General features: G+C 42.1%; 2 protein-coding genes across 2 annotated transcripts in view; one reads left to right on the top strand and one right to left on the bottom strand.

Annotated features, from left to right (window-relative positions):
- The window catches only part of LOC136364479 (beta-microseminoprotein-like), a 307144-nt gene that overhangs the window by 86126 nt on the left and 195319 nt on the right, over window positions 1-25699 (top strand). The window lies entirely within an intron of this gene.
- ANTXRL (ANTXR like) overlaps window positions 1-25699 on the bottom strand; it is a 58073-nt gene that overhangs the window by 4877 nt on the left and 27497 nt on the right. Inside the window, exons 13-17 of the mRNA XM_066323906.1 lie at window positions 22162-22257; window positions 21514-21552; window positions 18352-18450; window positions 17170-17337; window positions 15944-16024 (exon numbers count right to left, since the gene is read on the bottom strand). Of these exons, the coding sequence (XP_066180003.1) occupies window positions 15944-16024; window positions 17170-17337; window positions 18352-18450; window positions 21514-21552; window positions 22162-22257 (483 nt within the window). The remainder of the gene's footprint in view (window positions 1-15943; window positions 16025-17169; window positions 17338-18351; window positions 18451-21513; window positions 21553-22161; window positions 22258-25699) is intronic.

The raw sequence follows: 25699 nt of genomic DNA, 5'->3' as shown, positions 1-25699 counted from the left end.
ACTAACCAAGCTCCACACAAGAAGAGAGAGAAAGAGAGAGAGAGACACAGACCCCAAAGACCACCTGGCCTCTCTTGTGGGAAGCAGCCAGAGGCTCCTAGGTAATGCAAAAGCTACACGGCAACCTCAGTGAGGAACCCAGATAGGTTTCACACTGGAATCAACAAACTAAATTCAGCTTGAGGTTATACAACATCCCCTGAGCAAATTAAGGAGAAGAATTCCAAATATAGAAAACTTATCTCAAAGCTAAGCAGTTGTAGATGACAATCCTTCCCACCTACCCAGACACCTATGGCAGCAGGAGTACAAAAGCCCACGCCAGTCACACATTCTCTTGGCTCAGTGCTGCCTGGCATGAGAAAAACTCTGAAGGTGTTTAGAGAATGGGCTGAGTTTCTGCAGCAAACTCACAAATTGCAATTTCCTCAGGAAAAAAGGCAAAAGCCATCACAGCAGAACCACAACTGTTTTTTTGAGTGACTTCCAATGTCTGCACCTTTGTTACTGAAGATTATTTCTTTAAAAACAGGGGAATCACTTAAGTCCATGGCTTCTCTGAAGAAAGGCAAGCAGTGTTTCAAAAGAAGGTTGTGTAAGCTCCAGACCTCAGAAAATGATTTTACAAATGTAGTAAAAGCCAAAGGGTACCACCCTACCACTTACTTGGACTGAATGGCTCTGGGCTTCCAGAGCTCAGCTGCAGACATGAATTGTTTGAATGAGCATGTTGCTGCCTGCACATGACACACACTCAGTTGTTCTCTGTTCCAGCATTCAGCATCACAATTCACCATTACACTTAAACAACAGCATCAATGAGTAGGATAAAATTCTCTTCCTAAAAATCCAGGCTTGCTATGTCAAGACTTTGGTTATGGAGCAGGTTCATGGCAATACTATACTGGGGCCAGAGCCTTTTCATGCAGGCAAAAGGCAAAAGCCAAGATCTTGGTTACTTCTGCAAAGATAAACCATTGGATCAAAAAAAAAAAACAAAAAAAAAAACAACCACGAAGTCAATGCTTTGCTCTACTCCATCACAGAACTCAAATCGTCACCAGCATTGCAGCAAGCAGCCATCCTTGCCAGGTATTTGTCTTCTGCTGAGCTGCTTCTGCTATGTATTCAGAGCCCACTTGGAAATGCAGCAGTATTTACTGACATGCAATGAATGTTACAGATATATTTGACAGCTGTACATCAAATTAATTTAAGAAAACTCAGCCTTAATATTTATAAAGTTATGAATTTAGAGCAGCTAAATAACGACTCACAATGAAAGAAAAGAAAAGAAGAAAAAAGGTCAGAGGTGCCCAGATGAGATGCACCATATGGGGAGGGAAAAATTTAGGACAGAACAATCTCCCTCATAGTAAATGCAAAGCTGCAAACCCAACACTAGTGCTTTTGCCTACAAGCCTTTCCTGCTCCTCTGTTGTGTCTCTCTCACAAACATCAATTCCAAATATATTCATAGTCTATAATCAAAGGGGATCCCATAAATCTGTTTGCATTACTTTCACTTCAGTTAAAGTGATAGGCGACGTCAAACTGCTGCCAGTTTCTGCCACACTCACTGATTTGTCAGACAGATGGGTAATTTAAAGGCCATGCGCTGCATTGTGTCATGAAAAATACGGTTGAGTTGGAGGAGTCTGACAGATAGGGGCTTGGATGATCGATGTATGTATTGTGACACTTCCTCACAAAAGATTATCAGTGTTAGCCTACAATCTCATATATCAAAGACTTCTGGTGAATACTGGAGCAAATCCTCCTGAGCACTTCAAGCAGCCATTGATAAAATGAGGCTGAACTCTAAGCCAGTGTCAGGATTAACAGCTGAAAAGGGAAAGGGAAGAGGAAATGATAATAAATCAAAAGTGATAGTTTGGACTTAGCAAGTGTATTTTGTCGGAGGATTTCTAGGTTGAAGAATTAAACTCTCTACACATCACAGTTACCTAATAACAGAGTGCCACCGTTATTCTACCTAACATGCATACCCCTCTGGTTAGTTTAATAAAAAATCCACAATGTTTCTCAAGTAAACATGCTAATCACAGGATTTTTAATATTCTCTATTTGAAAGAATTAAGTAATTTCCTCTCCAAAGGCATATAAAGGCTTTTAAATCCTGGGAACACAGACAGAAATTAGGTATCCTGCACACTTATCTCTGCTCTTCCTGCACAGAGGATTAACAGGGATTAAGAAGCCACCAGCACCACTTTAGCAGTGGCAATGCTATATATTTTTCCAGAAGCATGGAACACACTAAATGTTTGAGGGAAGGTGTCAGAGCTGCAAGGTGCAGCAATACCAGGATGCTCTGAGGCACAGCAGCTGTGGGTAGCTGCCTCATTGTGTTCCAGGAGGCAGATGATGTGTGTGAATGCAGTTGTGTCTGCTGGGGCCCCCGCTGCCCAAGCTGGCGCTCAGACGGGGCGACCCGCGCGGCGTGCTGTCATTCAGGCACCAACTGAAGGTCAGCACTGTGCCATATGGAGCTACGCCCTTGCTCCAGCTCGCATCTGCACCCCCTTCCTAATGCACAATTATTTTGCCTCCCCATATGTCCATCCACTTGTTAGGCTCTTGTTACGCTGCTTGCCAAACTGGCTTTTCAGAAAGTACAAATACTGAAGCAGTGGGATCTGCCCTTGTCCCAACTCCAGCTTTTATCCCAGTGTAACAATCACACGTGCAATTCAGGCACTTTGTACTTCCAGGCAAAGTCTCCTCGACCACCTAGGATGTGTTATTGTGTGTGGGTTAAGGCAGGGGGAGGAATGGAGGAACCTCCTAAAAGCCACCACCATCATGTGGCTGGGCTACGTTCATCACAGAGCTCACTGCATCATTCCCCACCATTCATTTCCTCAAAATCTTTAGCTACTACTCAGCAAGTTTTCAACTGACAGAAATGACTGTTACAAGAATCTGGGCAATTCAAAGAGTGAGATGAGGAAGTCTGTTCACCCATGATACTAGCAGCACTTCAGCAAAAAGAATCTAAAAAATCCAGGCCATCTGCCAATAGCTGTCCTTTTTCTCTCTTCATTTTAATACATTCACTGGTGTTTAACAAAAATCAAATCCAGTTTCATCTCTGTGCATGTCAGTATTTGTGTACACAAAAGTGTGCCTGTTTCTTATTTTTACCTGCATTAGTTGACCTAATAAAATACATGCTTCATGTTATAAATTTTGCTTGATTTTCCATTCCCTCTTGATTTGGCTTATGGAGTCCCAGTGCTGCAATTTGGATTTGCAGACGTGGGTATCTGACTGATAAAGAGTTAGCTTCACTTAGTTTACTGAATTTTCTTGTCTTTGACCTTATAGGAATAAGATACCTGCATTTTAGAATGGATTAAAATAAAATAAGTCCTTTAAAATATAAGCATGGCCATTCAAAACACTAGACCGCTAAATTAAAAATGAAGTTGCTCCCAATAAGGAAGCATTAAATTATTATTTATTTTTTTTAGGTGTAAGTATTATTTAGGATGCTGAAATCCAAAATTAACATAATTTTCTTGGGCTCTCTCTCCAATTTTGTTTATCTATGTCAGTGGGATGAGTCTGCTAGCTTGCTATAGACCTGGTTAATCAGCATGTAGCTTCACTTCCTAAATATCTCTCAATAGTGCAGTATAAAAATGTAGCCCTAAATTTCAAAAGAATAGATTCAGATTTTATGCTACTTACAATTCACAAGACAGAGCATACACAAAAAGTCATGATCACTTCAACTAAGTGAAGGCTTTGATCCACACACCCAGAAAACAATGAGATATACACCATTAAGATCAGTGACTTCTGGCAAAATTCAATCTTGGCAAAATCAGGGATTATCCCACCTTCTAATAAAGAACAGGAGTGTTCTAGCAGAAACACCTACACAGAGTATCTTAAACCAGCCAGCATGAGAAACTCATTTGAGAACTCTCTTTATCAGAGGCAAATTATGGACACAACACCTGTACAGTGAAAGAGATGAAGCAAGGTGGTACAGAGTTCCCAGTATTTGAGTTCCCTGAGCAAGTGTCAGGATCAGCAGCTGGCTCCTCAGGAGCCAGAATCTATGTGCATCAGCCTTTGCCAAAAGCTTCCTCACACTGCACTGCTTCACGCTGACTGTGCACTCAACATGTCATGGCTCATTAAAATCTTCATGGATTTCCTGGAAATTGCACTGATTACCCTGCAGCATACAGGCTAGAAATTAGTGAGCTGCTGAAACAGTTTGTCACGTAAAACCCAAGGCTGCCTGGTTTTCAGGCACATACAAGTAACTTTTACTAACTCCTGTTCTTACATTTGGGATGCAGATATGATTTCTGTGCTGAAAAATAAAGTATTGGAAGTGCCAGAGATTCCCAAATCACCAGTTTGGTGACTGAGCAGGCTTTCAGGTTAATAAATATGCAATTTATAATTATTACCTAACTATATTATTTAATTATTAAATTATAATCATCACAATTAATTACATAGTGCTTATTTCATTAATCATTAACAATTATTTTATGAAATTGTAATTAATTTTTATATGCAGCCATTTTAAGTTATCAGGGCTCAAATCAAAACATTAAATATCATCAACTTTAAATATTTGTTTGCATGATATCCTGACTCTCATACATATCTTCCAGTTTACTAAGTCCTCTCCTATATATAAGAATTTTCTGGGAAGCTATTTGACAGCTCAGCACTGACACCTATAATGATGGTAGTCCAAAACTATGAAGAGATAAGAGAAAATGAGGTTGACTGAGGAGAAGAGGGTTTTAAAAGCAAGGTCCAGTAAAGTGGCAGTGTGCAGCAATGAGAATGTAATTATTTCCTTTTGTGTATAAGTTCAGCCCATTCTTTTCCCAGTGTATTATCCGGCCTCTTTCTAAACTCCAATCACTTTTCCTCCCTCCCTTCTATGATGGGGTTATTGGAGGGGAAGGAAATCATTGCACTGTGGGTTGTGAATCACTCATTGTAACAGTCAGGACCCTGTAATGCCCTTAGGCACATCAGATAAATTCAAATAGAAAATTACAAAATGATAATGCAAATGCACAAGGATAATCCTAGCAGCAGCAGAAAACTGTTTACAGCACAGCATGAGCAAGGTGATGCTACCAAGAGGTGTAACCTACTGGGCTCACCCAAAGGGCTGCTTATTGCAAAAGGAATTAGACTGAGCTTAAAGATGTGGGAGGTAACCCAACTTTAAACAGGACACATATCCTGACCCACGAAGAGGCAGTGATATTTAAAAGTAGCTGAGGCACATGTGACTCCTTCACAAAGTCCACAAAAACCCTCTTATAAGTAAATCTCTGCTTTTTCTCTTTTTAGCAACCAAACTAAACCACCCACAAACCCTGGCTCGCTGGAGCAGCACCATGGAGACACAGCACAGGATGTTAATCCCTGCCTCACAAACTCTGACTCCCAAACTCTGACTAAACAATGAGATCCTGCACATGGGCTGGGAGCTGAGCACATGGTGACAGTGACACACAGCTAAGCAATCCCTTGGGCTGCTGACACATTCAGGACAAAACCTATTGTCTTGGCCGAGGCATGGCTGACATTGCTGCCCAAAAAGCTCAGGCAAGATGCCTGACCCTCTTTCATAAAGGCAAAGTGGGACCAGCCTTGTTTGTAAATAAGCTGGGAGAAGATATCCTTCAGAAGTCCAGTATGCCCTCAGACACCAGGGCTGTGGAAGCCAAACCGCTGAGAAAATAGGATTTATGGAGTGGGGAAGGGATGAGAGAGCACAGGAGCTCTTCTTTGGACCCTAAATGTGTGATAATCCCAACCAGGGATCCCCCAGAGACCAAGGGAGGTAGGTTGCCAGGGCAAACTCACACACCCACGGCATGCAGTGCTTGTAACAGCAGCAATAAAAGTTATCTTTCAGTTCATTTGCTGGCCAAAGGAAAAGTCAACAGCAACCAAAAGTCTTCAGTTTTCAGGCAAAACAAATATGTCGAAATAAATTTAATTCAGCCTTGAAACATGTGTTGTTCATTTCAAATCATCTTTGAGTTTCAGACAGAAAAGGTGTTTCAAAATAAAAATTGAAAACATTGAGACTTTTTCAAGGGTGTATTTTCAACTTCAGCTAATTCTACTAACATGAAAAAATATTTACAGACATCTAAGGGAACAGTTTTAAATCAAAATAAAGACAGTAATGGAAAATGGTGTTCAATTCTACTAGGCAATTAAAACAGGAGCTGTTTTGCAGGCGGATTAATAGCTGCAGTATCCCAAGCTACTGCAGCTTCTTTTTTCAGAAACTGAGAGTTGAATACAATCAAGTACTGATAGTTTTGCCAGACACACATCTGCAGACACTATTCCCCAGTTCACAGTCCCAGCTGCGCACAGTGCTGCTTGAAACAAGGGATGAGGCTTCTGGGAGCAGTCTGGTCAGTGAGGTTGAAGACCAGTGCAGGAATACACTGAAGACAAGGAGGCTACTTCCAATTTACTACTGGAGAAAGTGGACAATAATGAGGAATCTGAGGGAGGAATACCTCAGCCAGGGAAATCAGACTTTTAAGCTAGGACCAGTACCCTTCAGTAAAATAAATTTTGCTGAACACATCCCCACCATTCAGCTGTCTCATGCCTGATACCACTTTTTCAGCGTAGGCACACAAGGAAAGAGAAATGCAGAGCCCACCCCAGCACTCAAGACAGGGCTATTCAAACAATACACATCACACCCCATTCAGCAGGAAACTGCATGCTGCTTCCAGCCTGCCTCAGCAAGGAAATGCAGCAATGGGCTACAGACATCTCCTGAAGAATGGCCAGAGTCACAAGATATCTTGCAGGAATGCACAAAACATCACATGTCTTGGACCTTGCCGAGGCTGTGGCTGAAGTAATGCACAGTGCAGATCCATAACAAAGCTTGTTGATTTTGAGCCCCAGGAAGTTGAAGTGACAAAGGGAACAGAAAAGAGTAACACTAGGCATAACCAAAGTTCAGGTCTATCTGGTACACCTTACATTCAGTATCAATCTCAAAGTGCTGTCATGCCAGACCAAATCCCACCCAAACCTCAGAAAAATATCTTAACCTAAAACTGCACTCACATGTGACTTACAGCCTTCCTCTTTCCTGACAGCTTTTATGGATGAGGGTCCCAGAGTGGAGGAAGTGAGGAGAGCCACTGCCAGGTCATGTCATCTACTCAAGGTTATGCAGGGGGGGGGGGGAAAATTGTATTTACAAGTTCAGGACTTGTGACTCACATCCCTTGTTTTAACCACAGCACCACACATTTCCACACTTGAATGCTGACCAGACTAGAATGTGGTTCAAGAAAAAAAAAAACAACAGAGGTTGGTTTGCAAAAGATTTTCCTCTTTCCTTTGGTGTTTTCAGGGAAGAGGACATTGCATTTGTCCATCTCCTAGAATGGGGAGGGCTTTGGAGCACAGCAACAAAATCAACAAACATTTGCTGGGTGCAACAACCACAGCCTTGAGGTATTGGTGGCTTGCTGGGAGCAGAAAATTAGGCCACAAAGGACCATAACTTCTTGCTCAAACTGCAATTAAGTGTCATCATGCTTTCCTGGGTGAATTATTTGACTGTCTCTCAGGAGCAAGCAGGGATTATTGTGTACACAATGTTGTTCACCTGACTAAGGTACAGAAGAATGATGGAAACTCAGACATTCCTGGTGAAAATGCTTAGTATTTTTCCTTGTCTAAGCAAAAAATGTAAGATCCTGGCCCGCCACACAGACAGACTGCCTCTTGGTGTAGAGTCTGGAAACAGATATAACTACCACCAATGCTACACCAGTGTGTGACTGGTCCTTAAATGGCTCTACTGCTACCTAGAGCAAGTAGATAGTAAATCTACAGTTCTCAGCTCCCCCCTTGTGCTTATCTCACATGGATTTACCTCTTCTGGGATAGAACTCATGCAGTCCATTATCAGTGCTGGCATGTTGATAAAGCACAGAAAACCTCTTCTCCCCCAAAAGCTCCTGTGTTAAACTGAATGGCAGATTGTCTTGGGACACAACCACCTTATTCTAAGAAATAGAAAAGCAACTCAAGTACCAAAGTCCTGACACGGAACTCTGCACCATTTCAGGGATGCTAGAGACTTAACACTATGCAGATAGATCCCTGCCATGTTTCCCCTGTGCAGCTATCAAGTACAAGCTGTGCATATTGAAGTTACTCTTTTCCATGAGCACCTTATTGCCAGCTCTCTCCTACGAACTCTATTATACACCCTACTCTCACCTCAGCAGTCAATGGCCTGTCTCCCAGCAGTAGGAAAAACCCAAAGTACACCTCCTCTCATTTTTCAAAGGTTTGCTCAACTCAGAGTGCCTGACCATCGGCATTGCAAGAAGGGACACTGCTCTTGTTAGGCCTCACTTCAAAGTTTCTGTGTATCCCACTCCTTAATAAGCCAATGAAGACTGAATTGTCTGCTTGGGCAAGTAAATTCCCTAGAAAAAAACCTGTAAAGGAGGACGAAAGTAGGGATTTATTCGCATGCCAAAAAAAAAAAAAAAAACAACCCAAACCCAACGCAAAACCACCAATCTGAATGATTCTGAAATGCTGTAGAAACCCCAGTGCTGCTGCAGAAAGCACCAGGCGGTCCTGTTGCTATCTGGGATTAAAACTGGCATATCATGGAATGTTCAAAGGAAGATTAGATTGACCTTAAGACCTAACATACATAGATCTAAGCTCTTCTGGTTATCTAATGACTTTTTGTTACTTGTATAGTGGGAAACTGAGTTGGGTTTTTTTTCTGGTACCACAACATGAATCACAATAGTTTCTACAAGAACAGAGACATCTGGAACTACAGCTCACCTGAGGAAAGGCAATACCTTTTGAATTTTAGTTATCATTCTGTACAGTAATTTTAGTGTAAATGAATACATCCTCTTACACAGTTCTTTTCATTTCTGCAGCTCAAACACCTTCAGAAGGTCACAGCATTACACATTCTGCATAATTACCAGAAGCATGCAATGTAAGCAGAGAGGTAAGGAAGGTTGGGCAGGTTACTTTCTGCAGTGTTACCCAACTCACAGACAAAGGGGGATGCACAGCTCCCAGCAAATCAACTGAAACAGTCAGATGATGTTCAGCATTGATCCAAGGGTGCTGTGGAGAAACAATGTGCATTTGTGCACTTTTTCTCTTGAAAGAGGTGTGCCATCAGTACTGCCCTGTGGCAGTACTGCTAAGGCCCAAGAGAGTCTCCACGCTTCAAGTCAGGCCCTTGGACACGCTGTAGGACTGTGGAGCATCAGTGAAGTGATGCCTGGAAAGCTGTGATAACAACACAGAAGCCTGTTCTCCCCATGCAGATATGTCAGAGTTGCAGTTAACGAGGGATTAAGTCACCAGACCTTATCCCAGAGACATGGTCCCTATAAAAAACCCCTGAGAATCAAACCTGATGAAGCTGTTCCTTCATCATAAGTATCAGAGAAATAGCAATATGTTTTAGGACTAACAGAAGAGTACCCTCTCTATCTAACAGTCTGTCTATTAAGTGCTCCAAGTTCTAGTAGGAATATGATCTCAGCCTCCTAGAATTTACTCTTCATCTCACTTATGCACTGTACAACTGCAGTACAACAGAAGTGAAGTAACTTATGTAAGCTACAGCCAGGGCCTTAACCACGAGGCCAACCCTCCTTCAACCTGTTGTGTGCCAGGTAACACCAGCCCTGGGATTTGCACTCATCCTTCACTCCTGAGCATGCTCTGGCCACCAAAGACATGGACAGACCTCTGGTCTCACCTGGGTGCAGGCAGGCAGCATCCATCCCAAAAGTCTGTGAATTCCTCATCCACACAGAAATAACACAACCCTGGCACAAGTGAGGAGTAATGCAGTATATGGGCTTCTTGTGGGACAGGAAATTCATTAGTCACTGATTACATGTTTGCAGCTGCAGTGCTCAACACATCCTGGGAACTGTGCATAAGGACACTGATGCCACACCAGAGAGAGGGACCTTCTTTCCCCCATGCCATGTCTGCTGAAGCAGGAATGACTCTTAGAGACACCTGCCTCCTTTAAAAAAAGAAGAAAGAAAGTAGCAAAATGGGAGCAAAATGTGTCACATTTTCACTGAAAGTGACAAAGTGAGATCGCCTACTGTGGCAGGTGATGTCCTCATCTGGTTATTTTTTCAGCAGCTTATGAAGGTGAAAAGCAAAGAGAGAAAACCTGCAGGACCAGGCAGCAGCCACTGATGACTTCAGTCTGAAGGAGCTCACTGCTGCTTTTCCAGCACCCCCTGTAGCTCTGCCAATTGTTACACGGGTGATTACAACACATCTCCAAGCAAGAGGCAGGGAAGCCTATTAAAAGCCATTACTGGGTCTTGAAGAGAAGTAATTAGAATAAGCTCCAAATAGCAGCAGTACGTGGGCAGCCACCGCGGCGTGACAGGCGGGCGCTGCCATCACCGTGGGCTGCATTCAAGCTGCTGACCACCTGTAAGTGGCAGCTAGAGAGTAATTACTAGTCATTAATAATCCATAAGCTTGGTGTCCCGTGATTCAGCTAAGGAGTCCCAGGAGCCTGGCAGAACAGTAAACCTCACAGCTGTAAGGAAGGTAAATACTGTGCTCTCGTGATTATTTTCTTGTTAGGAAAACCAAGGCACATAGATGTCATGGTCAGCATTATAAGTCGTCACTCAAAATTTGAGTAATCACACCTTCTGAGCTTTAACAAACCCATTAGACTAAAAGTGATGACTCTGAAAGGGATGCTCAGAATAAGAAACCCACATACTCCTCATTTCAAAGGCTTCTGTTTAAAATTCCAGCTGCTATGCATTGTTCCGAGTTACACCATAACTCAAGGGTGAGGACTTGAAAAGATCCAGAAGTTCTGGCTTCTAAAATGACCAGCAGCTCATCGTTTGTGACATTTTTGGCTGCACAGCAGCCTTTTAATGCCAGTTTTACAGAACAGAAAAAGGCAAAAAGTCTCTCAGAGTTTTGTACAACAGCCTGCTTCTAGTCAGTCCCCTTCCCCAGGAAAGGGCTTTACATGTACAAACCACAGGGTAGTACTACTTAGGCATTGCTTTTTTCAACGTAAAGTCCCAGGGGTATACAAGGGAATGGTGACAGCAAAATCCAGTCCACACTCCCTGTTGAAGCTACAAAATTTTCAGTGAAAATAATGAGATCACGTTTTAAGTCTTTAAAGTAAACGAGCAATTCTGCCTGAGGGGAAAAATGTTGGGTTTTTAGTCAAGGACTTTGGTAAACCGAGCCTCTAAGAATTTCCTGCATCAATCACTGAGTGCTGAGAGGCAAAACGGAATGGAATTGCTGAAAGCAGCAACTAACAGACCATCAGAAAGCACCTCCCCTTCCTCCCTGCACATTCTGGGGCTTTCAACGTTTACCTGCTCCCATTGGTAACAGCCCACTTTTGAGCTCTGAGGCCAAGGGAACAGCTTCAAACTTACCTTTTGCAGAGACTATTGACAACCTGCCCTACCAGCTGCTGTGGTTTGTTTGTATGAAATATTTCAAGATAGCCAGACACTAATATTCCCCAAACTCCAACCTTCCCAGCAGCTGCCCCAAGCTCAGAACCAAGCTCAGGAGGACACCAACACAGTGATGAGAAAGTCTTCAAGCAAATCTGAAAACCTTGAGCAACACATGGCCCAAACAGGACATGTGGACATTCTGACGTGCTCCTGTGGGCTGGATGAGCAGTGTCCCCACCTCAGAGCTGTCAATCCCTTTCCTGGGCCAGAAGAATGACTACTGGTCCTCTAAGACACAGATTTCTGAGGAAGGGGGGGAGGAATAACAGCCTAGCTCTAAGAGATCTGCCACTGCAGCAGTAGCACAAATGCCAATGAAGGCTTCACCTTTGTACATTCCAGCAAGACAGAAGGCTCAGCAACCCACCAGAGAGACACAAGTCTTTTTTCATCAATTCACTCCTCTGCTGATGCTGAGAGCTCAGCAAAACTCCATGCCACAAATAACAGCCTAGCTGCTAATGATGGGGTAGAGCTAAGTGTGTTTATCCCTTGTTGCCCCATGTTGGTGCAACAGAAATTCCTGCTAGGGGTGACCTGAGGAAGTCAAGTGAGTGGCACCCTGTGACCCTTTCCTGAGGTACTTGCCAAACTAATAAATTTCAGTGGTGGTGCTATGATATGATCTTGAATGGAGACCGGGAGGAGGAGCTGTCTGTAAGAGCCAAGAAAAACACGGTGGCCCCACAGGGAAGGAGAACCAGAGCTCGTGCTAGGATGGTTTTCTTTAAATAGGCAGTTCCAAAAAGCTCCTGTGATTTTCACAAAGATTAATACAGTCCTATTAGTACAATCCTGCCTAATACTGATGAATGATCCATCCTGAGATCCATTTCTTGATAAGTTCATGGAAGACATGAGCCAGGGCAGGGAAACTCTCAGAGCTTCAGCCAGCTCTGCAGCAAGGCTGTAAACCCAGGGCATGGTGCTACCAGCAGCTCAGGTCCTGCAGCCTGAGAAGAACAGGGTAAGGAGGCTGGGGACCAACCTATTGCTCATAAAGACAGGACTGCAGGGAATCAGTCTGGCTCATCAAGGGGAAGGGCATGCAAAGAAGAACAGAGAGAGAAAATGATGAAGAAACCACAGGAGAAAATGGAAGACAATGTCTAGGGCAGGACATTAAGCAGGGCACAGATAAGGAAAAGAGCAGGATGGAGAATGGCAACAGGACTATGATAAAGGATGAAAAATAGATGGATGGACAGCAGACCTGCTCACACACAGGAAAGGACAACAGAACCTCTTGCAGCCATTAGTCCCACAGTACTGCACACATGCTCCAGACTGTATTTCTACTGTCAGGTTCTCACATACCCTCTGGAATGGGCTTCCCCAAATTAAGACTCAAAAATATACAAGCAGGGCGATTTTTAACTTAACTCCATGATGGGCATGGGTAAGAAGTCATGACTTAAAAATCTGGAATAGCAATACTGCCAATCATTTGCAGATGCAAAGAGAAGAGGCCTGTGTTGTGGGGAAAGATACTGAACACCTCCCAAAAAGTGTAACAGACTTTTGCTTCTCTGTGATGGAAACATTGATGAATACACCAAAATCAGCAAAGCTATCATAAAGTTTTTCTACAGGTATTTTTCAGGTTTTTGAGGGGGAGAAAAGCTCCCAATTCACAGTATTCATTTACAAGTGAGGAAGTGACACATTTCAAAAGAGTTTCTAAAGATTGCTTTAATGTAAAATAAATAAAATTTTATTTCTATTTATTTATATACTTATATAAATATATATTAAAAATATAAATACTTTTTCATCTTGTGCCTGTCCTAAAGCCTCGTAAAAAATATTTCTCTCCCTGTCCTGTGGATGTTCTGTTCTCCATAATGAGTATTTTTATCATGCAGAAAAAAGTAGTTTGCTATAATTTCATCCAGTGGCTGAAAAAAGGAACTATGCCTAGCCAAAGCAGCAGAAATGGAAAAAGGAAACTTTTTTTTTAATGGAAGTAAATTGTGAAACAGAAATTTGGAAAATGTAACTTCAGTGAATCTTGTTCCAGTGGGAAACAACCTATATCTCTGGTAATCTCTGAAAATATAAAGAAAATAACTTGCTTGATTCTGGGAATTTCAGATTTAGGATTTTTCTGAGTTATCCAAGTGTCCAAGTATCCACTCCCAAAACAGTTAAACTGTGTCCCTTTTGCTTTCTAAGCTCTACATTTTCCTGAACAACCAAGACAGCTGTGAAATGATCTTGAAATTAAAAAATAAAAAGGTGCACTTAGACCCTACTAAGAACTCTTTCCCCTGCTCCTCCACCCCAATCCCTCAAAACCACCCAAACCAAAGCAATCTCTCACTCCAAGATCACCACACAGCCCCTGGCCTCTGGATGGCAGAGTCTGGAAGAACATCATGTGCCAAGGCATGGCAGGCTGAACATTCGTGCCTCCCCAAGCCCAAGCTAACTGCTCTGGCTGCTGCCAGCACAGCTGGACAAGGAGTGACCTTGTCCCGCCTGAGCTGAGGCCAGCAGAGCTGTGGCCTTGCTCCTGGGGCTGACAGAGCTCCAAGCTGTCCGTGCTGCTGGTCACTCCCAGCACTGACCTGAGCTCCCAGTTCTTCAGCCACAACGATGAGCGTGCACGTGTGTATGCTCACATTTACTTCTGTGCACATACAGGTGGATTTACACACATCCCTCAGCAAAAAATGTGACAAGGAGTCAATTATCCACTGAGAGACTTCTACTAGGGAGGTTACCCAAAGAATGAATAATAAAATTGCTCCCTTCTGTGCTAGTTTTCTTCATGAAATAAAGGCCTGTAAGATATAGATATATATGTATTTTTTAACAGCAGAAGGCCTTCTAGTTATTTTCTTGTTTCACTTGCAATATTCTTCAGCCTTAGTTAATTTCACAGGCCAGGGAACAGAGATCATTCTATGATTCCATTGGATCTGGCTCAATAGGATTCTTTCCACCCTATTTCCCAGATGTACATTTGATTTTTCTTATGTTACCCCTGATACAATAATCCTTCAGCTTGCTGTTTTACATTGCCTCTTTTCAGCCCCTTGTTCTCCCCACAGCAGAGCTGGAAGGCAAGGCACTGAGGATCCCTGTTCTGAGCCAGCCCCCTGCATGTTTCTTGACCACTCTGGCTAACAGAGGCTCTGTTGTGCTCTGCACTGATAGAAATGTCCCAGCCAAGGGAGTGAAAGGCAGAGGACAGATTCATACTATACAATGTTAGTGCTATCAAAATACAGCTGGACCTAAAGAGCCTATTCAGAAGCTCTAGATCGTGCTTAAAAAGTAAATAAGGCGTCTCAAGCACAGCTGCCTGGAAAATGCAGGTTAGTGAAACATTTAGGACCATTTTACAAAGTAATATAAGAAGCTGGGTTTGTTCTCTTGGTTTCCTTATGTGTCAGAAGAAAAATGGAAGAGATTAAACTTTAAATACTGATGCGGCATGTTTGGTTAATGACTAGGCAACATAACGATATTTTGCCAAAAGCAAGAGACATGCAACTACTGACCTAGCTGATGCAAATTAGAGCTACTTTTAAAGTCTGTCATTAGGTGTGAAAGCTACCCAGGCAAACAAGCCTGGGCATCTGCACCAGTCCTATCCCCAAAAAAGCACTTTATGGACCCTATTGCTGTAACTCTATAATCCCCTCACCTGAGAGCCAAGGTGATGAAATGTATGGACTCTGCCCACAGGGGAGAGAAAGATGCTGTTGTGTCTGCTTAGTTCTCATGTTACAAAGAAGCATTGCAGGAAGCAAAACCTTGCTGGTGAAACAGCTCAAAGCAGCAGCACTCAACTCTCAGGGAATTGTCCCCTCAGAATAACAAAACAGAGACAACCATAACAGTGCCAGGCTCACATGGGGAAAATGTGAGAGCTCTGAACTAAGCTACTGCCAGTGACCCAGGGACAGTACACAGACATCTTTGTGGCTCTGAAAAGCAAAAACTCCCTGCTTCCTCCCAGGAGGAGTCTGCTCCTGACCTACTTTTGGTCAATAGACTTCATCAAGGCAGGAGATACTCCTTGCCTACACATAGGAGATGACTGAGAAATGTGTCTGCAGACAATTCAACACCAACTTGTTCTCCATTAACCTTGCTATGATTTGTTTTTTTCATCATCTGTGCAGATCACGGTTTCTCAACAATCACTGAACTCTGTTATTAAATCCAAGAAACATTAAAAATGTTTAGCTTTTAGCTTTAGGGTAATGTGAAAAGACAGAGGCTTATGAAAAGAAAAAAAAAAAAAAAAAGATGGGCTGATTGTGAGGGAAGGGCATTGCTACTGCTAACAGAAGAGTGATGCCGGTGTATTTGAGATCCCTTACCTTATCTCCTGGCTGTGGTCTCATAAGAGAGACTTGGTCATAGCCTCGTCGAACCAAAGCCCACAGTGCATCAAGTTTACCCTGCAATTAAGGACAAAAAAAGAGACAAGATATGACCAAGAATTGTGGTGAAAATAGCATGAGAATAAACAACAGATGAGTTGGTACAGGTTTTCTGTATTAAGCTGTTTGCATCCACACTGGTTCTGTACCCTGGCCTCTGCTTATCTGGACAGCCAGGAGAACCCCAGTGGGGTCATACCCAAAATGCAGTAAGCCAAATACCCAATATGCAGTGAGGATGAGAGCAGATTAATGTGAACAACTCACTTGAGAGGCACAATTAGACAGGTATTACTTTAAAGTGCTAATCTTACTTTAGGTGTTACAAAAGGCAGAACAAAAGTACAGTACAGATGGGAAAAGAACTGAAGCATGGATAAAGAGCCACAAGAATACTTGCCTAGGAAGGCTTTAAAATTCACAGATGCTTTCCAGAAATGTTCAAGCACTGTTTAACTGATCTGTGAGTAACAGGACAGGGGGAAATTCATCCCATAAAGCACTGTTTTGGGACATGGCTATAGATTCCTGGGATGAGCATGGTATGCTGCAGTCTTGACTATGCTAGCCCTCTAGCTTCCTTTTCTGTAAGCAGAGAAAACAGCTCTTCCCTGCCATTAGGGTTGTGTGAGGATACATACATTAAAAGACATTGAAATACAGGATATTATAATGACATGGGAGAGCTGAGGATAAAAGTATGGAGAGACTGAGTAACTTGCCCAAAAATCAAGCACTGCTGTCTTATGGTTGAACTATGGGGAAACAGAGCTGGATCCCAATCCAAGCCCTTAGCCACAATGCAGTCAAAGCAAGGACAGTGCCCTTAATCTGATCCTTTTCTATGCTTGAGATGGCAAAAAACAGCATCTGCCCTCCCTAAAGTTCAAAGGATCTGCTGTTGCACACCAGGCAAGAGTACCTGAAAAGAGTGAGGTGAGGAAAGGGAGATCTCTGCTCATGCCCTCCACTCTTAAAAAAATATGGCAACACAGAGCCAAGTGAAATACACAATCCAAAACTAGGCAAAGGTGAGGATTAATGGCCACTTTTCTAAATAGGGTCTCTCAGCTCTGCTGAAAGAAAGGCTGTGCTAAGAAAGTAGGATATAGTATCTTACATGGTATGAAAGACCTGGTAAAATGGAGGGTCAGACACATTACCTTGATTGGAGTGTACCATTTTCGCTGGGAAGGTGGTTTTCTCACATGGGGCTTCTTTGGCTTGGGTTCCCATGGCTCATACTCCTGTTCTGGCAACTTAATAATAGCATTTTTGGGCTTCTCCAGTTTTGCTCCTTCCTCTGTTGACCCCTTGTCTCCCCATCGCACCTGATGTCAGGAGAGCACACTGTAAGAAGACACTTCAGCAGTCCCCACCAACAGGTAGTTTCCACAGATACTAATCTAGTTCCTATCAGATAACCAAGTGCTACCAGAAATTAAGTCAAATTTGTGAAAACACTAAACTCTCACTGTAATCAGAAATACACATTTAAGAATAAAATAGTCTCATTCAAAAACTGCTGGAACTACTAATCTTTGCATATTCCAGTAATACTGGAATTCAAAGCATCTGGGACAGATGAGAATCATTAAGGTTGGTAAGAGCTCCAAAATGATTGAATTAACCCAGCACCACTAAACCATATCTGAAGTGCCATATCCACACACGTTGTCCACACTTCCAGGGATGGTGATTCCATCACTTCCCTGGACAGCCTGCTCCAAGTCCTAATCATCCTTCCAGTGAAGAAATTTTTCCCAGTATCTAATATCTTAATATCTGATTTTGTTGTCTGACTTAGCTATAGAAGAAAAGTGACTCTGCATTCAAGACCAATATACGATCCATGATGTCACAGTCAGCATACATTCTCAGCATCAAGGATAAAATTGTTCCAAGGAAAATGGTTATGGATATTAAGATGCAATACTTCATCCGCAGTCTTGCAGAAACTTACTGAGAAGCTTCCCCTTCCACAGAAACCAGCACTCCATAGACAGCACCCTCAAATATAAAACCAGTGTAGCTTTGCCTGAATTTCCTCTGACAGGAGAACTGGTTACAACTGCACCAAAGGATGAGATTAAAACTTCTTTTGGTGCTTATCTCATTTCTTAAGCTGTAAATTTTCTCTGGCTCATAATACTAGATTCATTTAATTATTCATGCAAATGATAGCAGCTTGATGCCTGTTACTTGGACAGCAGGTGTGAATTAGGTAGACAAGCCTTGATTAAATCCCAGTCTCTGGTACTCTTCAAAAAGCACATGAAAACATAGTGGCACAATTTTCAATTAAATGTGCTGGGGTTTATAACACTAAAGAATAAGCCAAATACCTCCATCCTCTTAATCCCACCAACACCTCGACCTCCGTAATAAGATGCATCCACGGTTGGCCACTTCTTCTTTGGCAATCCATCTTCATCATCTGAGTCCTGTGGGAAAGACAGGGACATATTAATGCTGTTCTCACATAAAAAGCTGTAGTAAACAGCTGAACATCCTATGGTCCAATCCTTGGGTATCTGGCTTTGTGTGTTATGCTTATTTGCTGACAGAATCTAAAAAAGTCTCTTGTCTCAGCAGCTGCAATTTTAACTAGAGTAGCCAGAGAGGATTGCCTGTTCCTCTGTCCAGGCTGCTTTTATTTAATCAAATATGCATTGAGCTCTGAAATCCCAACTGATTTGTCAGGAAAGGCAAAGTGCAGATGAATTGTACATATACTGGCTTGCCACTGTGCTATGCAGAAAATGCAGTGATGAGTTAGCCCAAAGAAATAATCTATTAATTGCACTTTTAGAACTTAATGTCACTCAAAAGAACAGAAAAAAAGACCACTTTTGAGTTTTCTAACATGTGCATCAGACCCTTTTCTCATGGCAGCTGTTACCAATTATTCTACACTATTTGATGCTTTGTGGAGTCTGGCTCAAGACGTACCATTTGGAATAGGTTTTAGACAGGAGCCATCTCAAAATTATCAGGGAGATCAGAACCAGAGCAATCATAAAGACTGAAGATTATTTTTCTGGAACATGAATTGAATTAGGAGAGTTGAGAATCTGAATTAGGAATTAACTCCAGGTTCATTTTTCTGTTCTTGCCTAACTAAAAGCTGGCAAATGGTTCTGGTTCAACAAGCCTGGGAATATATCTCCAGCTCTATCGTCGAGAGCCAAGAGAAGTAACAGGGATTTCTTAGACTCCATATCATTACACTAAGTTGAGGCACCTGAAAGTCACAGGCTGACACTCTCCAAGTACACACATAGCTGAGGAGAGGGCACAACAAGCCTCCTACAGTATTGTCTTAATTCCTTAAATAATTGTACCTCATGCTGATATGCAGATGTGCATGCTGCTCTTGGACTGGCCATGCACAGTGTTCTCTGCTGCTGTTCTTCAGTACAAGTACATTTCTAGAAACACTGCTTGAACTTACATTTTAATTAAAAAAAAAAACAAACAAAAAATCAACTGAAAGCTAAATACTCCAGAAAGATGTAAATTACCGTTACATTACTAGATGACATTTTCGCAAAATTGCCCTACATGTTTCCATTGGAATGGAAAAAGAATTAAGAGCCCAAAAGACAGTAATAGCTTTTTAAAACCATGCATTAATTTTTGTTTGTTTGTATTTACCTCCTAGGTTATGCCTTGGAGAAAGGTATTTCCATCAGTTATTCAGTGACATGTGGTCTCTCAGCTACAGTTTAACAGGTCAGCTCCTCCAAAAAATTCTTTAGTATGGCCAGGCCCAACTAGAGTTGACATTTGCATTAACTAGTAAGGGGAGTTGGAGTCTGGGTTTTTTTATTGTTGTGGTTTGACTTTTTGGTGTTTGTTTTACCTTTTTTTTTGTTCCTCTTATTTTGGTTTTTACCCTAAATTGGTGAAATAAATGTACAGTGAAGGTATTGTGGTTTGGTGTTGGCTTTGCTGCTGTTTCAGTAAGCTTTTTTTGAGAGTACAACAAATACACAAATTTTATGCCACATCTAAGCCAGTACCCAGTGAACTGCATCGGCATTTTAAAATTAATTTATGTTTTATTTCATTGTGAACATGAGTATTATAGGAGATACTCTGCATCTTCCATGCAATGTAACACAGATTTCAAGTGCTCATGTCTAACAGCTCTTACTGCTGGCAAGCCTGACTCTAGCAGGACAGAGTCTAGAGTAACAGCTGATACTTTCCCAGTTGATAAAGGATTTGTACCAAATATCCCCCACACTGAACACACAGCGAAGCAACATGGAAGCAACAGCTCCCACATGGAAATCTAATGCTTATGCTTTAGAACAAGTTTTACACACCTATATCCAGTTTAATAGTAGCAATACCACACTGTATCAACTGAAGGGCAGGTCACCATACCTAGGGAGCCTAATTATTACAGCCCATACTGGATAAAGACAAGGCCAAGAAAAGGGATGGATAACATTTCTATTCTGAGTTATTCCTGGAGGCTTACATCAGTTCATTCTCTTTCAATTTCATGTAAAATTGCAAAGCATCTGGAACTTCTGCAGGGGTGTGATGCTCTCTGAAACTTTCAAATGCAGCATGGCTGCAACTGCAGGCTTTGTGATAGCACTAATCACACTAACCCCAGCACGAATTCTAGTGTGCATTCTGGAGTTAAATGGCCACAATGCTTCTGCTCAGGACAAGTATCAGGAACACATACACACTAGTGGTGGCCTCTAGCAATCTCAAAACAGCAGATGTGGTTACCTCCTAACATTCATGCCAAGTTACAGCAAGTTAACAGTAAACTATAGGCTTTTCTTGTGGGTAAGGCGAGTATTTTTCCAGTATTTAACTGTCTATGCCTAGGAAAGAAATAAAGGAAGACCTAAGTTTTCTCTGGAGGTGCTTTCATTTACTACTATTTTTTTATTTTCATGAAACTAATACGGTGAGACTAAACTGAGGTCAGGGTCAGTTACGGTGCCCAAAAGAGCTAAATGCAATCCTGCCTCGAACAGCTCAAAACCTAAATGGAGAAAGCTAAATGTCTTCCCAAAGGTCACTGTGCAGAAGAGCCACAGCCAGGGCAGGCTTTTGTCTCCTCTCCTGCAGCAAAGCCACAAGAATGTGGCCTTTGCTGTCCTTTTTTCCAGCTGCCAGACTGTTTCTTACTACCAATCTGGGCTAAACTCCTGCAGAGAACAATGGCAGCTTTACTGGAGGAGGGACAGCTGCCAGCACAGCTTGAGAAGCAAAGATTCGCTCACACACCTGTTTGATGCACGGCAGAACTGTTGCCCTGTGGATTTTTGAGTTATGCAACTGTTTTCACCCTGGATGGAAGCAGTTTTGCTGTATGTCAATAAAGAGGCCAGAAGACAGAAATAAATGTCCTGACCCAGAGGACTTCCTCTCACGGCCTTTAAGGTGTCATTAAGACACCTACAGGGCTGACATTCCTGGGCAGCACTGCAGTGGCTGCAGACAGTGCCACAGCTCAAAAATAACACACTTACAGGCTCTGGAGGTGGGGGTGGAGGCGGCTCCTTGATCACCTGGAATAAACAAATAATGGAGAAATCTGAGACAATGGTAGGGTTCATCCACCTCAATACTATGTCCTCCCAGCTTTCTTGCCCATGTCACAAATGAGTCATTCTGCTTCATTCCTTCCCATTCAATCCTCTCATTAGCCCCACTGAAAATAAACTCAGATGAGATGAAAAATACCATATAATCACCAAGTTAGTGCAAAGACATTCTCTCAGAATCTACAGCTCCTCTGGATAAATTAAAGAAACCCCAACCAACAAAATGCAGAAATAATTCCTAACTCTTGCCTTTAAAGAGGACTGTAACAGCTTCTACACACATTAGTAAATCAATTCCATTAGACTTTCATGCAGTAGGTTTCTGTAGGGATCAAGAGTCACATCCATGAGCTTATTTAAAATTCTCATTCAACATAAAAATCACACAGGCCTTGAAAAATGAAAACCCCAGATGAGAGTAATTTCAACATGCACTTTAAGCAAATTTTTGAATCAGGGCTTTAAAAATGTGATTTTTTTTAAGCAAGGCTAACCATCCACTCCAACACTTTAACTGTGCTTTGGCAAAGAATAGTCGAAACCAAGTCAATAAAATAAAAAAGTTGTACTTACCACTGTGCAACAAAGGGGCCAAAACCACCACAGAAGAGCCAGAGCCAGCAACAGAAAGAGAATCAGAAGAGCAATGAAGAGGATGGTCCCAGTCAGCTGCAAACAAGATGATTATTTCTGAGTTGCTTTTGTATGTCTCAAAGAAGGCAGGACTCCTGAAGTTACACATTTAGAGTCAGCTTTCCCTCACTACGAGCTCTCAGGTAGATTTTGCAGTCAATCCCTACTATCATTAGGATCAACTGAAGTCACAAAACCAGGAAGCATCTCCTCTTTGCAGTATATGTATAATTTATGTACAAATATTATGGTATGTTTACAGCCCACTAGATTCAAGAAGGTTAAACTTGTATACAATCCATTCTGGACAAGTCCCTTACTACTGTCAGAATGGCATTGGCACAGACCCTCAGGTGTGCAGAGTAACCTTTGATTCCTAGAGATGCAGAATATGCAAATGTTCATATTGACAGGATGGGAATACTGGAGCTCAGAGCTTCTGGGTAACTGTTCACATGTCAGTATCACAGAACAGAGCACAACTTGCTCAGTGCATCAGCTCCCAAGCCTGCCTTTGTAGCCTCTTGATTCAAACCACTCTCACAACCTTAGCCTAGGTGATTATCAAACTAGTTAGTAATCTGTTTGTTCTTGGTATGCTTCTTAGGGCTGGTTTGACTACTTAAAATGAGATACTGTAATCATTCTCTTAAGAATTTTTGATTCTTATATCCACTGATCCCTTTGCAGAGAACAGTGAGACACTGGGAATGCAGAGCTAATAATGAAGCTAATACCTTCAAAATCAAAGTTAAATTTTCTTTAAAATTACTAGGAAAAAATAGTCAAGAGTTAACACTTGAAATTAGCTTTTCAGAGCAGCTGAGAATCAAAGAGAATCACAGCTCTGAATTTTCTGTGTAAATCTTGATGGATCCTTTGCACTTGGAGTATTTAATATTGGTGCATTCAGAAGAGATATAAATTCTCTATTGCTCTGATGACTAAGGGAATCAGGTTTTCATATACTGCTTTTTTCCTGCAGAACATACAGAGCACATGGCTTCTGGAAAGTAAACACTTGTTTCACATGGCCAGTGGCATGCTCAGACATGCCTTATCCTTGGACTGTACTGGGTTCTAGAATGATATTACCTTTAGCTGTGGTGGTTTAGAATTTTTTTTTAAATATATATATATATATATATACTGGGAAAAGAAACCTCTTCAATGGTAGATTTTCAAAATTTGAGAAGAGATTCAATTCACCAGCAACAGGGGTATCAGAGAACAGGAAAAACTTTGCAGGAAAGAGGAGTAGGCTAGAGAGGAAGCTGTAAGAGATTTTCAAAGGATAGGTGGGATAAAAGGCAAGAAGCTAAATTCTCAAAGTGAATTCTGTATGACAAAGTCCATGAAATTCACCCTACAACAGGGATTTCCTTCAGCGTTCTAAGTGCATTTGTTTTCCCCTCAGGCAATGAAAAGGCTGAGGGTGAAAAGTATCAGCTGCTAAGAGCTTTGCAAAGTCTAGGTGCAATCCTTAACTACCAACTTAGGTGGTACCTAGCTCTCCTCAGGTCAGTTCCTCGACTGACACATTCAGTATGGGACTAACACAAACACAGCTCCTACTCCATGCTGTTAGGCAGGTAACCCAGTATCCCATATCTGTGCCACTGCTTCGCCATCCCAACATTGCTCTGCAGCTTTTTGTTACAGATGCAACAAACTGACCTCTTGTAGGATATGCCACTTGGCTCACCTTCATTTGGCCAAGGGAGCAGCTGGATTGCTCCAACATGTGCCAGACTCCCTGCTCAGACAAGTCCTGTTAGAGGGCACTGTACCCAGCTGCAGCTCAGTGCTAAGGCCCCCTCTCTGGCCCTGCCATGGGCCCATGTACAGCTAATGCATCTGGAAAGCAGATACTTGAAGAGAAATTAATTCCCAGTAAAGTCAGTTTGCTGAGAAAATGGTGAGTAAAAATCAAGCATAACATTAAGAAATATTGCTGCACTCCTTCAAAACAAATCCAAGCACAGCAGCAATACAGTACCATTGCTACTATTACTCCAAATACACATTACCTCCTTGTTTTGTAGCCTTTGTTCCCAGACATCACTTTTCCCATGCTAACTGCAAATATAAATTGCTGAGACATTTGCCAGCAGCAGCTCAGGAGCTGCTGGCAGCAGGAAGCTAAAGAGTCTTTTTTTAATGATTTTAATGATACAAAGCACCATAGTGAAGCTGGACTTTGAAAAGAAAATAGCAGACTTCATGCAGCTGAACAGAAATAAGCATGGGGATCACACAGAGGCTTTCGGATTATAGTGAAGATACTTACTGTACAGAAAAGACAGAAGGACCAGCTGGGGAGGAGAGCTGAGCAGGCCAGCTGACTGCCACCCACAGAAAAGGAAACAGGAGAGGAAAGGAAATGGAGGGAGTCTCTAAAACGAGAAGAGTGAAATGCATGAAATTAAAGTTGGAAAGTGAACTGCCAAGCTCCCTGCTTGTGGGACATAACAGGAGCAAGAGAGTATTCTTCTATCAGCTGCAAATCAGGCTTCCTGCCTGCTTCAATTCAATCTGCAAGAGGCTGGTCAAAAACTGTTAGATTGACATGACTGGAGATTGGATTCCTCTTTTTATCCTAAGGCTGCCAAAAGGAAAAGCTTCCTCCCTCCATGCTCCGGCTCTTAGGAACCCCGGTTGGGGTTGAGACTTCAGTCTTCATCAGAAACAGATTACATATAGGTAACTAAATGCACCAGTTACCACCACTGCAAACTTGAGAGGTTTTATTGTACTGAGGTAAAAGAGTGGAATTAAGTGTGAAAGTATCAGTCCTCAGTACAGAAAATTTGGAAAAAGTTTTAGCAATATAGAAATAATCCCATAAAGAAACAAACACATATCTGTTACATTGTGTCCCTACAACCCAGCCTGTTCCAGCATTCTGGCATGACGTTTCCCACGTTCATTGCCGCAAACATCAGAAAATCAGATTTACAAGTTCCAGTCGCCTCTATCTGCATTCCTGCCCTTCTGTTCTCCAGCTGTCAAAATGGCCAACAATGATTACAAGCCAATATGACAGCATTTGGCATAGGCTATAAAAGTCCTTTTGACACTAATAACAATGATACAAACTGCTATCAGGTACTTCAGCCAACTTGGTTTAGACCACAAGCACAAGGTCACATATTTAATTACTGTACTTGCTCACACCAGCTATGGGCATTCCCTATTTTTACCCCAAGGCAAGGAAGACAATTCTTTATTTATTATTCAGTTTCCAAATTTTGCTTATTTGGTTCTAAAAATCAGATTTTGATAAAGGATCATTTCTAGCTGTTGTTGACACTCCACCTGGTCTTTTTGACCATGTGATGCAGGACAGTCATCACTGTCCTTTCCCTCTGTGGCCTTTCCAGATATAAGTCCTTACAGTTGTACCTTTTACCTCAGATCCCATCAGGGAGTCTGTGGCACAACAGAGTGTTTCTCCCTGATGATCCATGGACCATTT

This window comes from Sylvia atricapilla, chromosome 8 (assembly GCF_009819655.1).
Source record: "Sylvia atricapilla isolate bSylAtr1 chromosome 8, bSylAtr1.pri, whole genome shotgun sequence".
Taxonomy (NCBI): Eukaryota; Metazoa; Chordata; class Aves; order Passeriformes; family Sylviidae; genus Sylvia; species Sylvia atricapilla.
The sequence above is the reverse complement of the archived record's forward strand: the minus strand, read 5'-3'. Positions and strand labels throughout refer to the sequence as shown.